The sequence below is a fragment of the Erpetoichthys calabaricus genome, chromosome 10, assembly GCF_900747795.2.
Source record: "Erpetoichthys calabaricus chromosome 10, fErpCal1.3, whole genome shotgun sequence".
NCBI lineage: Eukaryota > Metazoa > Chordata > Cladistia > Polypteriformes > Polypteridae > Erpetoichthys > Erpetoichthys calabaricus.
Genome location: NC_041403.2, coordinates 19,469,710 through 19,484,552, shown reverse-complemented (window position 1 = coordinate 19,484,552; position 14,843 = coordinate 19,469,710). Strand labels below are relative to the sequence as shown.

Here is a 14,843-nt window from a genome sequence, read left to right as displayed (position 1 = left end):
TCATGAATTATGAATTACACTTTTTTAATAGATTCTATCATTAAATTTTGATTGAATACTGTAATGAGAAAATCCAGCGTATGTTAACATTATGTTTATACAGTCCACACATACCGGTAACAGCGTTTGACGTAACCGGCCCCGTGTGGGGTTGGTCAGCCCTAAGGCCCCGCACACCCCTAGGGCCGCCTCTGGTGGCATCTCATGCCATCACTTTTCAGGAGGCAGACAGCACTTTTTCAATGAGCTGTAAGGAGAACAACCAATCTGACCAGGTCTGTTCATTGCATATTAAGGTATGCAATATCAAGAGAAACACGTCTCACTTAAGACACTTCTGTCCACTCCGAAGTGAACTTAATTTAGCAGGCCACATTGCGGATTAGAATACACACTTTACTGATGCTTTGTTAGTGTTTTCAACAGCAGATGAAGCCCTTGTTAAATTACAGTCATTAAACTAGAGTGTTACCGCTGAGTGACTACATGCATCTTTTTTGTATGCAGCTCTTCAAGACCAACCAACACGATCTTCATCATCTGCAGTATGATGAACTTGGCTGTGCCCAGGCAGCTGACATGTTGCACGATGGCTCCACTTGGAGAGACTCACTGAGCTGACTCTACATGCCACTTACTTTATTAGCCACTGGTGGGCCACGTGCCCCACCTCAACAAAGAAAATGACCCTCATCCTTTCTTCTTACCACACTTTTGTTAGTTATCCAATTATAACCAAGAGATAAAAAGTATACAAAAATGAACTATTCTCTTAACAGTAATAAACTATCCTTAAAAATAATAAACCTTTTGAAACATGTTATTTCTGTTTTTATACTGGGCTAAAAAAAAGACTTATGATGTTTTAACATACAGACTAAAGGGTTACACATTTAAATAATTCATTTTGATTACAGTCTTACTGTGCTCCAGGGATGATCATCAGGCACAAGGTAGGAAGCAGTCCCTCTTACAGTAATATGTATGCCTGTCTGTTTACTTCTATTTATTTGACAGACGCCTTTATATAAAAGAGGTGACTTACAACGTGTTGGTGACGTTTCTTTTTGTTTTTCATAATTGGAGCACAGGTAGTTGAAGTGACTTGCTCATGGTCATGCAGTGACATTAGTGGGATTTAAACTCAGAACCTTAGGGTCTGAAATCCAAAGCCTTAACCACCATGCCACACCACCTCCATCACAGGGTCCATGATGCTCACTTACTGAAGACAATCAAACCAACACTACCATGTAGTGGGATAAAAATGATTTTGCATTCTGTCATAAATGGTCTGGATCAATACTTCTTACTTCAAATCAATGTATGATTTACTGGTAACAATTCTGCTTCAGATGTATTATTACATCCTGTGATGGACTGGTGTACTCAATGAAAATTGTTGAGAAAATGGATGTGTGTTTCAGGGGAAACTTCAAATATAATGAGTAAAATATGTACTGCCCGTCTAAAAGGGGTTGAAATTTAAATAATCCACACAGACCTCAGCACTGATATTTGCAGTGCACCATTATTAGAATGCATTTTGTAATGCAAGTAGTAATAAAATGCATTTCATTTTTCATTTCAACAGATGGTGCATCAGAAACATGTGTACTAATAAAATGCATTACTACAAATGTCTGTGATGCACCATCTGTTGAAATGAAAAAGGCACAGAAACATTTGTATTAATAAAATGCATTACTACAAATGTATGTGATGCATCATTTGTTGGAATGATAAAAGGACCGAAACATTTGTACTAATAAAATACATTAACTACAAATGTCTGTGATGCACCATCTATTGCAATGATAAAGGCACAGAAACCATTGTACTAATAAAATGTATTTCTACAAATGTCTGTGATGCACCATCTGTTGTTACAAAAATGCAATAAATATGTCTCTGCTACATGTTACTTGGTATGGGATTCATTAAAAGCGGTGATAATGTTTGTGATGCACAATCTGTTGGAATGAAAAGTACAATGCATACTGTATGTATCTGTTATATATTTGATATGGGATTCATAAAAGCACTGTTAATGTTTATGATGTACTATCTGTTGGAATGACAATTGCAATGAATTTTATTACTATAAATAAAATCTGTTGGAATGAGAAATGAAAAGCATTTTATTAGTATAAATGTGGGTAATGCACCATCTGGCCACACGTGGCACAGCGGTAGTGCTAATATCTCACAATAAGAAGAGCTTGGGTTCACATCTCGGGTCCTCCCTGTGTGGTAGTGCTTTGAGTACTGAGAAGAGTGCTATATAAATGTAATGAATTATTATTATTATTTATTACTATAGATGTTTATGATGTGCCATCTGTTGAAATGACAAATAGAATGCATTTTATTGCTATAAATGTTAATGATGCTCCATCTATTGGATAAATGCAATACATTTGTCTCTGTTACCTGCCATTTGGTATGGGATTCGTAAAAAGTTGTGATAATGTTTGTGATGCACAATCAGTTGGAATGAAAAATGCAATGCATATGCCTCTGTTATATGTCATTTGATTTGGGATTCAGAAAAGTAGTGTTAATGTTTGCAATGCACCACTTGTTGGAACGACAAATGAAATGCATTTTGATACCACAAATTTAGCATTACCACAAACGCAACATTTTTTGGAATAACAAAGACACAGGAATAGGTGGACATTTACATGCTGTAGTGCCTTGAGTACTACTTTTACTAAATCTTACCAGCAGAAAAGGAGGTTTAGAAAGCAGATGGATTTTTTGAGGTAGTAAAAGGAAGAAACCTACAAAGAATCTTTACAAAAAAAAAAATCACAAAAAAATTAGGGGGTATTTTTGTATTTTTTATGCAAAAGTATAAAAATAAATGGAATATTTATGAAATAGAAAAAATGCATACTGAATTGTGTTAATGTTAATTGTCAAAATTCACAGCACCCTTTTCGTATCACCCTTTTGTGTGATATGCTGAACATATACAGCATCTTCGGAGAGTTTCCAGCCCCCTTAACTTTTTACATTTTGTTATATCACAGCTTTGTGCTAAAACTATTGCAATGCATTTTTCTCCTCTTCAAACAACACTCAGTACCCCAATATGACAAAGGAAAAACTGGATTTTAGGTGTTAAATTTAAAATAAAAATAAACAACTGAAAAATCACCTTGACACGACCTTTGTGATGACACTGAGCAGTCATGGAAGAAGGTCCTTGGAAAGAGAGATGACCAAGAACACGATGAGCTCCACAGCGACAATGTGGACAGAAGAGAAACTTCCAGAAGGACAACCAGTACTGCTCCACTAATCTGGCCTTTTGATGACACATGAAAAGCACCTACAGGAGTCTCGGACCTTGAGAAGAAACATTCTCTGGTGTGAAAAAGTCAAGACTGAACTGTTTGGCCTCAATTCTAAGTGCCACGTCTGGAGAAAATCAGGCACCTCAATGGCATTCCAACATTGAAGCGGGATGCTGGTGCCAGCCTCATGCTGTGGGGTTGCTTTTCAGTATCACATTTGTGGACGCTAGACAGGGTTGTGAGAAAGCTGAACAGAGCAAAGTGCTGAGATATCCGTAATGAAGACCTGGTCCAGAGTGCTACAGCTACTGGTCCAGAGTGCTACTGAGTTGAAAGTTCAATTCCCAACAGGACACAAAGCAAGGAGTGGCTTAGGGGCAACTCTGGGAATGCTCTTTAGTGGCCCAGCCAGAGCCCAGACTTGAACCCAATCAAACATCACCGGACAGACCGGAAAACAGCTGTGCACCGACGGTCTCCCTCCTCCAACAGAGCTGAAGGGGATCTGCAGAGAAGACTCACTTGATTTGCCATTAACCATTTCTTGCATTAGGAGTTTGTTATTTCTCCACATACCCCAGCTTACTCCCCGGAGACACACACACACACACACAACAGAAGCTTGGGGTCCGAGCACAGGGTCAGCTATTTGCACAGTAGCCACATTGCAGATTAAGGGGTTTGCTCAAAGGCCCAATGGAGTAGCATTCCTTCTGGCCCTGGTGGGATTTGAAGCAGCAGCCTTCCAGTTTCCAGTACAGATCCTTCAACCAGAGAGTCACCCCTCCATGTTAATCCAGGGGTCTGACGCATGTCACGTCAAACCTAAGAAGACTCCAGGCTGGAACTGGAGTGAAGGATCTGAATACTTGTGTCAATGTGGCATTTCAGGGTTTATGTTTTGTTTTTAATAAATTTGCCATAATTTCTAAGATTCCATTTTCGCTTTGTCATTCTGGGATATTGAGTGTTGCTTGATGAGGGGGGAAAAAATTAATCTACTGTATGATTTTAGGACAAGGCTGCAACATAACAAAGTCTGAACAAAGTGAAGGGGTCTTAACACTTTCTGAAGGCTCTGTAAATAATTACAAGGGGGATCAATACTGTCGAGTACTTTGAAGCAAGTCTCAGGAGTTTATATTATTCATTTTTTGTGCATTGTATTGGGATAGGAATCTATGCCGCAGTGTTAATGCTTGAGGTTGAGAGAGATGCCACATGGGGACTGGCATCCCAGCTGCAATCCTCACCCTGTCAGGACACTAGTGGCATAGAAAGACAGGAGAAGGCAGTTTCTTCAGGGTATTGTCTTCCCCAGCATGCTAGGTGGCAGCCCGCCAGGGTTACGGTACCACCACGGTCTCCCACAGGACACATAGACAACTGTAGTTCTTTAGCTCAGTCCTGTTGGGATCCGTGGGTGCCACCTGGGGGCACCCCAGCCTATGGGATTTCACCCGGAAGTACTGTACTCCCAAGACACCAGAAGTACTCCTGGGTTTTGCATAAAAGGATCTGCCCACCTCAACACACGGAGCCACAATCGGGAGGAGGAAGACAAAGTTTGTTGGAGGAGTGGAGGAGCGATGACAGAGGACTACGGAGAAGTAGAGCAGTGACTGTGGTGTGGGAAACGCTTACTTGTATGAATTTCACACCAATAAACTCTTGGCTCTCATGGGACACTTGTGTCCGAGCCTCTCTGTTTGGGGAGCTGCAGCGCCCCCTGTAGGTCGCAAGGTGCACAACTACAATGGATTCCATTAACGCATACATAATGGAACAATTAGGTGTTATAAACAAGCCTAAATGGATCCAGACAGGAAGGGGGGCAAATACTTTTCCCCAGCGCTGTCTTTTTGTAAAGTTGCATTTTATCTTTATGTGATAATTGCAATAAACTGTAGATATATCTTATCTGTAATCCTACTGGTGTGCAAGTGGGCATACGCTTTGTAAGAATCGATTCCAAATGAAATGAAGTAAAATACGTCTCATCCTTTAAATATGGAGCACAAGTTTTACTGTGAATCGTATTAGTTGTGTATGTAAAAACAGCACTGAAAGATCTGTCCAATTCTTAAGTCAGGTTTGGAGATCCAAACACACACACACAGAGGGGTCATTTCTCCTGTGTGGATTTGCAGAGCCGTAGCCTTTGACTGGATTCTTCCGTTCTCTCCGGCCAGATTCCACTATCTGACTGTAACCATGGTTACAGCAGGGCAGAGCACCGTTACCACAGCAACGCTTACGGTAAAATGTAGTGACTTTTAATGTGCAATGGATACTAGAAGTTGTCATTTTGTCGTCCACTCATCCCAACAGTGAATTGCTGACAAATGACAGAAGTGTGGAGATTCAGATTCATAATTCTTCGCATCAGAAATGTTGGCTTAAATTTGAATTATGAAACTAACACACTCACGTGCGCTGTTAACGTGCCAGGATGTGAAGGATTGTACCGTTGGAGTGTCTGACAGCCCTTGGCTTGTCTCCTTGTGCTGACTATGCCGGATCCCTTTTTTTTTTATTCAGCCATTTACAGCGTATTAGTCTGCAAAAGGCTTAGGGATGATGGTGACTAATGCATCCGCGACGTCACTGCTGTTGTGACATGACAGCCGTGCAGGATTTAGCTGTGGCACTGCAGGCTGCTGTTTCATACAGATGCACCCCAGCCATAGTGCTGCATCAATTCTCGGCTTTTGCTAGCTGAGAGAATGTGAAGGATGCAGGTGGTGAATTCAGGGTGGGCTGTTGCGTCAGTGGCTCATGTGATTAAAACAAAAAAAAGCAAAGTTACAAGCGAGTCCTTTACAAAGCTGTGGGAATGGCAGGGTGAGCAAGAGAAAAAGGAACTGGTCCACCGAAAGAAACTGTAAAGCATTAATGGTTAAAATGGCACTAGTAAATATCATGTAACACCAGGTATGGAATGGGGTGAAATCTCCAGCATTCCACATTAAACTCCAACCCCGTGTGTCTCCCCCTGAATGGCGTGCTGCATTTCTGAGCCGCCTCATACCAGCAACCAAAACAAGGCCGATATCTGATGTTGTCTCATTTCAAGCATGACTGCATTGATTACATTATACACACAGTACATGGCAGCCTGCTTATTCATAAAGAAAACATGGAGCAAATTATTAGTAGGCTAATTGCTCTTCTGACAGCTTTTTCGTTTCTCTGCATGCATGATATTATCCACTTTAATAAAAGGGAAAATGTCTGTATGTCTGTCTGTGTGTGTCCATCCAGTTGCTGTGTCCCTGACATTGCAAAAGACGGCACATCACAAACAACAATAAAATGCATTGCATTTTTCATTGCAACAGATGGCGCATCACAAATATTAGCAATGCTTTCAAGAATCCCATACCAAATGACATATAACACAGTCATATGCATTGCATTGGTGCATCACAAACATTTGTAGTAATAAAGTACATTGCATTAATCATTCCAACAGATGGTGCATCACAAACATTTGCAGTAATAAAATCCATTGCATTAATCATTCCAACAGATGGCACATCACAAACATTAACCCTGCTTTTACGAGTCTCATGCCAAATGGCATTTGACAGAGACATATGCATTGCATTTGCCATTCCAACAGAAGGCACATCACAAACATTTTTAGTGAGAAAATTCATTGCATTTATCATTCCAGTAGATCACACTTTACAAACATTAACACTGCTTTTACGAATCCCATACCAAATGGCATATAACAGAGACCTCTGCATTGTATTGGTTATCCCAACACAAGGAGTGTCACAAACATTTGCAGTGATAAAATCCATTGCATTAATCATTCCAACAGATGGCACATCACAAACATTAGCACTGCTTTTGTGAACCCCTTTGCAAAGAATATATAACAAAGATACTGTACATGTATTGCATTTGTCATCCCAACAGATGGCGCATCACAAACATTAACCCTACTTTTACAAATCTGATACCAAATGGCACTTGACAGAGACATATGCATTGCATTTGCCATTCCAACCGAAGGCACATCACAAACATTTTTAGTGATAAAATTCATTGCATTTATCATTCCAGTAGATCACACTTGGCAAACATTAACACTGCTTTTATGAATACCATACCAAATAGTAAATAGCAGACACCTTTGCATTTTATTGGTTACCCCAACACATGGATCATCACAAACATTTGTCGTAATAAAAAGCATTGCCTTTCTCACTCCAATAGATGGTACATCACAAACATTAGCACTGCTTTTATGAATTCCATTCCAACTGGTATATAACAGGGCCATATGCATTGCATTTATCATTCCAATAGATGGTGCATTGCAAACATTAACACTGCTTTTATGAATCCCATACCAAATGAGCATGTAACATAAACACAAGCATTGCATGGAGCACTTGCAAACGTTAACGCTTAAGTCTACATTGTTTAGATTTCAACGGGTAGCACAGCTAGTATTCACATCATCTGACACCACCACCAACCACATGATGGCTTCATCTCCTCCATCTACATTATGGCGCACCTCTTCACCCAGTCATGCTCTGCCTTTTGCTCCACATGCCTGAACCCTTTGTCTGTTTCTCCTCAGTACAGCACCTCTCGCCACCTATCTTCCTATTACTTTATGACACTTCATACATCAACCTGATCTTTCTCCTCTCTACCCTTTCTAATGTGATAGACATTGATTAACTGATACCATGGCCAGGATAGAAGGTGTGGTTTTTACCCAGCCAGAAGGCTGCCACTGTGGAGAGATGAATCAGCATCTCAACCAGGTTAGGTAGCAGGAATAGCTGATGAACAGAGGAGGGCTGCCTTTCGAGAGCAACTGTTCCTCCAGTATACTAGATGGCAGTGTTTGGGCAAACACAGAGCTACATGGGAACTGTACGTCAGGAGGGCAACCCTGTTGAGTTCCTCGGGATCCCAGCAGAAGACAATTTGAAAATGGGACTCCCTTTTAAATGGCTGTACCACCTGGGCTGGAAGCGCTTCCTGGGTGTAATGTCCCTGCACCAGATGTACTGTGGGGTCCAGCGGAAAAAACGCCCACTCTGCCTTAATCGGGGAGTCAGAGCTGAGAGGCGGTGGGCAAAGCTTGATTGTAAGGACAGCAGAGAGGAACAAGGAATTTGTGAGTGCTTTAATTCTGTGGAAAACAAATCCCTGGAAGATACTGCATGTCATAAAGAAAAGGTCTTTTGAAACTGAGACTTGTAGTTATGTCTGAGGCTTGGGGGTCTGAAGTGCCCCCCTTACTGGTGTGGAATATGGCTGACAGCTTATCCTGGCCAATACCCCCAAGCCGCCAGATGGAGCCATCCCTGCAACATGGAGGGGCCCCGAATTCCAACAGGGCATCAAGGAACTTGGAGTCTTTCATCACAGCCCTGCTGGATACCGTGGGGGCCACCAGGGGAAGCTGCAGGGAGGAAGTACATCCTAGTCACAGGGACAGAGGAAATGACGTACTTCCGGGCTGAAGAAAAGGAGTTTTCACCTGACCTGGAAGTGTTATAAAGTCACATGGACTGAGGGACAGAAACACTTCCGGGTCAAGGACTTTAAAAGGACTGTGGGAAATCCCAGCAGTGAGCCGAGTTGGGAGGAAGGGTGACTGAGCTGCTGGGACTGGAGGATTGATTATTGGTGATTTGATTGTGTATTGTTTATTGAGTATTGTGGAGTGGAGGGTGCTTTGTGCACATTATTATTATAATAAATTCATCATTTGGACTTTTATCTGGTATCTGACGTGGTGTCTGAGGGTTCAAGGGGACGACAGCACCCCTTATCTGTCACACTGGTCAGACTAACTTTATGTGTTTTCTTGGGATTGACAAATTTTAGTAGACCTTATACACCATTTGGCCACTTTCAGATTGATATCTGTGTGTGTCGTGTGGGAGAGGATGCAAGACAATGTACATAACAAAAAAATAAGTGACTCCATCCGAATGAAATCTGAAAGGAGTTATAAGCACAGTAGGAGAACAAATAAGATAAAAGTACGATAAGTGGTGAAGATTTCACCAGGACAACCGCAACTGACTTACACATTTTAGGCATCGCTGAACCCAATTTGACCACATTCTGTAATTGTCAGGATGTCGTGTCTTTGGATAAAAACAAATTACTCTGTCCAAATAGAACTTGGCACAGTTTATCAGCATTATAAAATGTTAGATACTCAGTAAAAATTGAGTAAAAGCCCTTTCATTAGATTTGGTTCTACTGAACATTTTGACGTCTTTTGTGTACATATGGTTCCCAAGAACAGCAGAACTGGGAAGCGGGAATTTCAACAAGACATCATTCTATTTCCTGCCATCCTGTACTGTAAAACATGAGTCCAAAAATGAACAGAAAAAAAAAATCACATTTACATTTAAATGTATTTTTATCTTAAAAACGAATCCTGTGTATGGAGTGACAGACAACATTGACGAATGTGATTTCTGAACAAAGACTGCCTGAACATTCCAGTTGTGAGGCCAGCAAATGTCCAATTGCTAAAGAACCGCGCCATAAAGATTTTGACATTAAATGTATAGTGACTACACACAGACATCACCCACAAAGAACACATGGGGAAAAACTCACCACTGGAGAGGACGACAATGCAATGTTGCCAATGGAGGCTTTCAGTTCGTCGACCGAAACGGTGGTATCGTTTAAGCCATCCTTGGCTTGCAATGGTCTGATTTTAATTTTAAACTTTCTCCTGTGATCTTCTTCCTCTTCTGACTCACTGGAGGAAAAAAAGTGCTTTCCTTTGGAAGTAGGTGACTGTCAGTTAAAGGAGATAAGCATTCATCTGGAAAATTGGCAAAATAATTACAGAACATGAGGAAAAAAATGGAAGTCTTTAAACTAAAACACAAATTCCACGTCCCTGTGACTTGAAGGATTGTTTTCCAGTGTCGCCTGCCTGTGGCTAAAGATGTCGGCGCTCGGGATTATGGCGTGCAGAGCTGTAAGCATCACATTTGGTCACTGTCATATTAAGTATGTCACTTTAATGTATGCTTTAAAGGGGTATGATGACATGTATGTGATTGTTGGGTACATTTGCATATTGTACTCTTGAGATTTAGAATATGTAAATTGCAGAAGGAATATTAGATGCTCTATAGGAGCGGTGCGACTTGACCTCTTTCAAATCAAACATACGGAGACAAGCTTATTAAGGCAGGACCGAGCTGAATGCCAAGCGCAAAGTCTTTTATGTACGCCATAAGCTGCCAGAATATGCTTGTTCCACAGAGAAAGAGAGTTAAGAAGAGGAGTATATGGAGCTGTACTGTTAATTTGGCTAATTTTTTAAGATAATACAATATTTAAATACATGATGAAAGAGCAAGTTATCATATCATACCCAGCCCATCCGCTCACCGGCTGTCTGCCATCCCATTGCGGCCCTTTTGGAATTCATCACGCCATCCATACCTTCGACCTCTCCTCCATTCATCCCTCTCTGAGCCAAGAACTCCCTGACACACTAGAAACCTGCACCTATTCCTGTTGTACTACAGACTTGTTCTGAGGATGTACAGTCGCCACTTCCTGTGCCTTAACAGATGTTTATTTCAATCGGTGGTAAGAACAAGTCTGTCAACCCTCCGGAATGACCTGCTTTTGTGCATTCATTGGTCATAAAGTGTGATCTGATCTTCATCCACGTCAAGAGTATAGCAAACATGATATGCTAATATCAAACATAATAAGCAGAGGATGCCATCATCTATACGTTACACCAGTCCCTCTCCCACTTGGACAGAGGCAGTGGTGCTGTAAGAATTATGTTTCTGGACTTCTCTAGCGCCTTCAACACAATCCAACCTCTGCTCCTTAGGGACAATCTGACAGAGATGGGAGTAGATTCATACCTGGTGGCATGGATCGTGGACTATCTTACAGACAGACCTCAGTATGTGCGTCTTGGGAACTGCACGTCTGACATTGTGGTCAGCAACACAGGAGCGCCGCAAGGGACTGTACTTTCTCCGGTCCTGTTCAGCCTATATACATCGGACTTCCAATACAACTCGGAGTCCTGCCACGTGCAAAAGTTCACTGATGACACTGCTATCGTGTGGTGCATCAGGAGTGGGCAGGAGGAGGAGTACAGGAACCTAATCAAGGACTTTGTTAAATGGTGCGACTCAAACCACCTACACATGAACATCAGCAAAACCAAGGAGCTGGTGGTGGATTTTAGGAGGACCAGGCCCCTCATGGACCTCGTGATCATCAGAGGTGACTGTGTGCAGACCTATAAATACCTGGGAGTGCAGCTGGATGATAAATTGGACTGGACTGCCAATACTGATGTTCTGTGCAAGAGAGGACAGAGCCGACTATACTTCCTTAGAAGGCTGGCGTCCTTCAACATCTGCAATAAGATGCTGCAGATGTTCTACCAGATGGTTGTGGCGAGCGCCCTTTTCTATGCGGTGGTGTGCTGGGGAGGCAGCATAAAGAAGAGGGACGCCTCATGCCTGGACAAACTGGTGATGAAGGCAGGCTCTATTGTAGGCACAGAGCTGGACAGTTTGACATCTGTGGCAGAGCGATGGGCACTGAGCAGGCTCCTATCAATTATGGAAAATCCACTGCATCCACTGAACAGTGTCATCTCCAGACAGAGGAGCAGCTTCAGCGACAGACTGCCGTCAATGTCCTGCTCCACTGACAGACTGAGGAGATCGTTCCTCCCCCAAACTATGTGACTCTTCAATTCCACCTGGGGAGGGGGGGGGGGGGGGGGGGGGGGGGGGATGAGGGTAAATGTTAACATTACAAAAACTTACTGTGTGTTATACCTGCATTGTTATCACTCTTTAATTTAATATTGTTTTTGTATCAGTATGCTGATGCTGGAGTATGTGAATTTCCCCTTGGGATTAATAAAGTATCTATCTATCTATCTATCTATCTATCTATCTATCTATCTATCTATCTATCTATCTATCTATCTATCTATCTATCTATCTATCTATCTATCTATCTATCTATCTATCTATCTATCTATCTACACACAAACAAATGTAATCTTTCATTGGAACAGTTTGGATGAGAACATGCCATTCAGCTCAGCAGAGCTCACCTGTCCTAACCACTCAATTTCTCTAAAATAACATCAAGTCGAGTTTAGAAAGTCCCTAAAGTCCTCCTATCTACCACACTACTTGGTCACTTATTCCAGGTGTCTGTGGTTCTCAGTGTAAAGAAAAACCTCCTGTTTGTGTGAAATTTACTCTTCACAAGTTTCCAACTGTGTCCCCATTTTCTTGATGAACACTGCTAATTCTTTGCATAATGTTAAAATGATCAATCATTTCCAGTCTTAATCTTCTTTTGCTTCAACTGTAAAGGCTCAGCTCTTTTAATCTTTCCTCATAACTCATCCCCTGCAGCCCTGGAATCAGCCTAGTTGCTCTTCTCTGAATCTTCTGTAGTGCTGTTATGTCCTTTTTTTATTTTGGAGACCAAAACTGCGCCCAGTAATCCAGATGAGGCCTCACCAGTTCATGTCTTTCTTAAACACATCCATCAAACATTCACAATGTGCTGTGGGAAAACCCTGGGATTTAATACCTGGTTGAATCTTATCATCCCTTTTATCATTGCAGATCAGTTTAAATATCTAGGGGTAAACACCACAAGTAAACATAAATCTCTTTATCAACAAAATTTTGCCGTCTTTATGGGAAAAATTAAGCAAAACTTGTATAGATGGTCAACCCTCCATCTCACTCTAGCTGGAAGAATTAACGTTGTTAAGATGAATATCCTTCCTAAGCTTCACTTTTTATTTCAGATCATTCCAATATACATCAATAGATCAGGCGGAGTGGTCGCTCTGAGGCTAGAGATCTGCACTGGCAATCGGAAGGTTGCCGGATCGAATCCCGTAAAATGCCAAAAGGGACTCTGCTCTGTTGGGCCCTTGAGCAAGGCCCTTAACCTGCAATTGCTAAGCGCTTCGAGTAGTGAGAAAAGTGCTATATAAATGCAAAGAATTATTATTATTTTTTCAAGAAATTAGATTCAACCATAACCTCATTTATTTGGAATTCAAAACATCCACGTATCCAAAGAACGACCCTACAAAGACCTAAGGCAGAAGGTGGCAGGGCTCTACCTAACTTTCAATTTTATTACTGGGCAGCAAACATACAAACTATAAAAACCTGGACATGGACACAAATAGAACATACACAGGCTTGGTCTGCAATAGAAATAAAATCCTGCAGTACATCTTTATATTCTTTGCTTTGTACCCCAATAAATACAAGTTATCGGCAATATACTAACAACCCAATTGTGCTTCACTCACTCAGAATACGGAACCAATGTAGAAAGTATTTTAAGATAGAGAAGCTTTTATCTGCAGCACCTCTGCACAATGACCACCTTTTTCCACCCTCTCAAACATGTGCTGTTTTTAATGTCTGGAAAACATTTGGGATTAAATCACTTAGAGATCTGTACACAGACAACGTCTTTGCCTCCTATGAACAATGTGGTACCTGGATGGGGGTGGTACCCAGCTGGGATGCCCAAGAAGACCGGAGGAGAGCTTGTGCCTCCTCCAGACCTCGAAGGGGTGACTGCCCTGGGGGCACCCTGGGAAACTCAATCCTGTAGGGGCCCGTGGTCACCGCCAGGGGGCACCCCAATACCTGCAGGACCCTGGACCTCAGCGCTTCCACCACATCCAGAAGTGCTGGGTGGAAGACAAGCAGGGACATCCGGAGTGCTTCCGAGGATACAGCCGGCATTTCTGCCACACTGGGGCGTGTCGGTGGGAGATTGCTAATAATAATAATATAATAATATATTTTTATTATTATATTTTTCTCAATCCCAACAAGATGAATTCAGATGTAGGAGGCATTATAATAAACAGGCATATCCTCTTTCATTACACCTCACTTTTCTAACAGTTGTTCACAGCATAGTGCTAATTTGGTATTACAACCTGGGAAAGGAAGACTGAGCCATGCCTCAGGCAATTGATTACTTTATGGATGGGCATCTGGGACAACAATTTGGTTTACAGCCTTAGAAAGGAGGACATGAGGCAATATCAAAACACTTTAGCAAAATTCATCCATCATATTGACAGCCAGCCAATCAGATGCATGGAACATTCATGTGTTGTGAAACCACGGCATGAAACTTTATATTAAATATGCCTCATTTGAAAGCAACAAAGAAGAAGAGAAACACCGACGGAGGAAGAGCGACGTCAGAGAAGACAACAAAGACATGTCTGACCAGTTTTCATCCGATCATCAGTTAACAGCATCGATTGCTAAATCAAACACTGCCCTAGGACATTCATCCTTGTCATCTGTAACTTTTTTTCGTAAGCTTTTTCTAAAGACTATATATATTCAGACTTTCCTATCAGTACCTATTTTCTATTATTCTTTGTTCCAGTGGTATTATTATTATTCTTGTAATAAATACCACGCTGCTTTTAACTTTCTATGCTTTGTCTTAATGTCT

At 41.5% G+C, this 14,843-nt stretch overlaps 1 protein-coding gene across 1 annotated transcript in view; it reads right to left on the bottom strand.

The window, feature by feature from the left end:
* The window catches only part of sgip1a (SH3GL interacting endocytic adaptor 1a), a 337,919-nt gene that overhangs the window by 187,220 nt on the left and 135,856 nt on the right, over nt 1-14,843 (bottom strand). Inside the window, exon 6 of the mRNA XM_051932771.1 lies at nt 9,927-10,114. Coding sequence (XP_051788731.1) covers nt 9,927-10,114 — 188 coding nt within the window. The remainder of the gene's footprint in view (nt 1-9,926; nt 10,115-14,843) is intronic.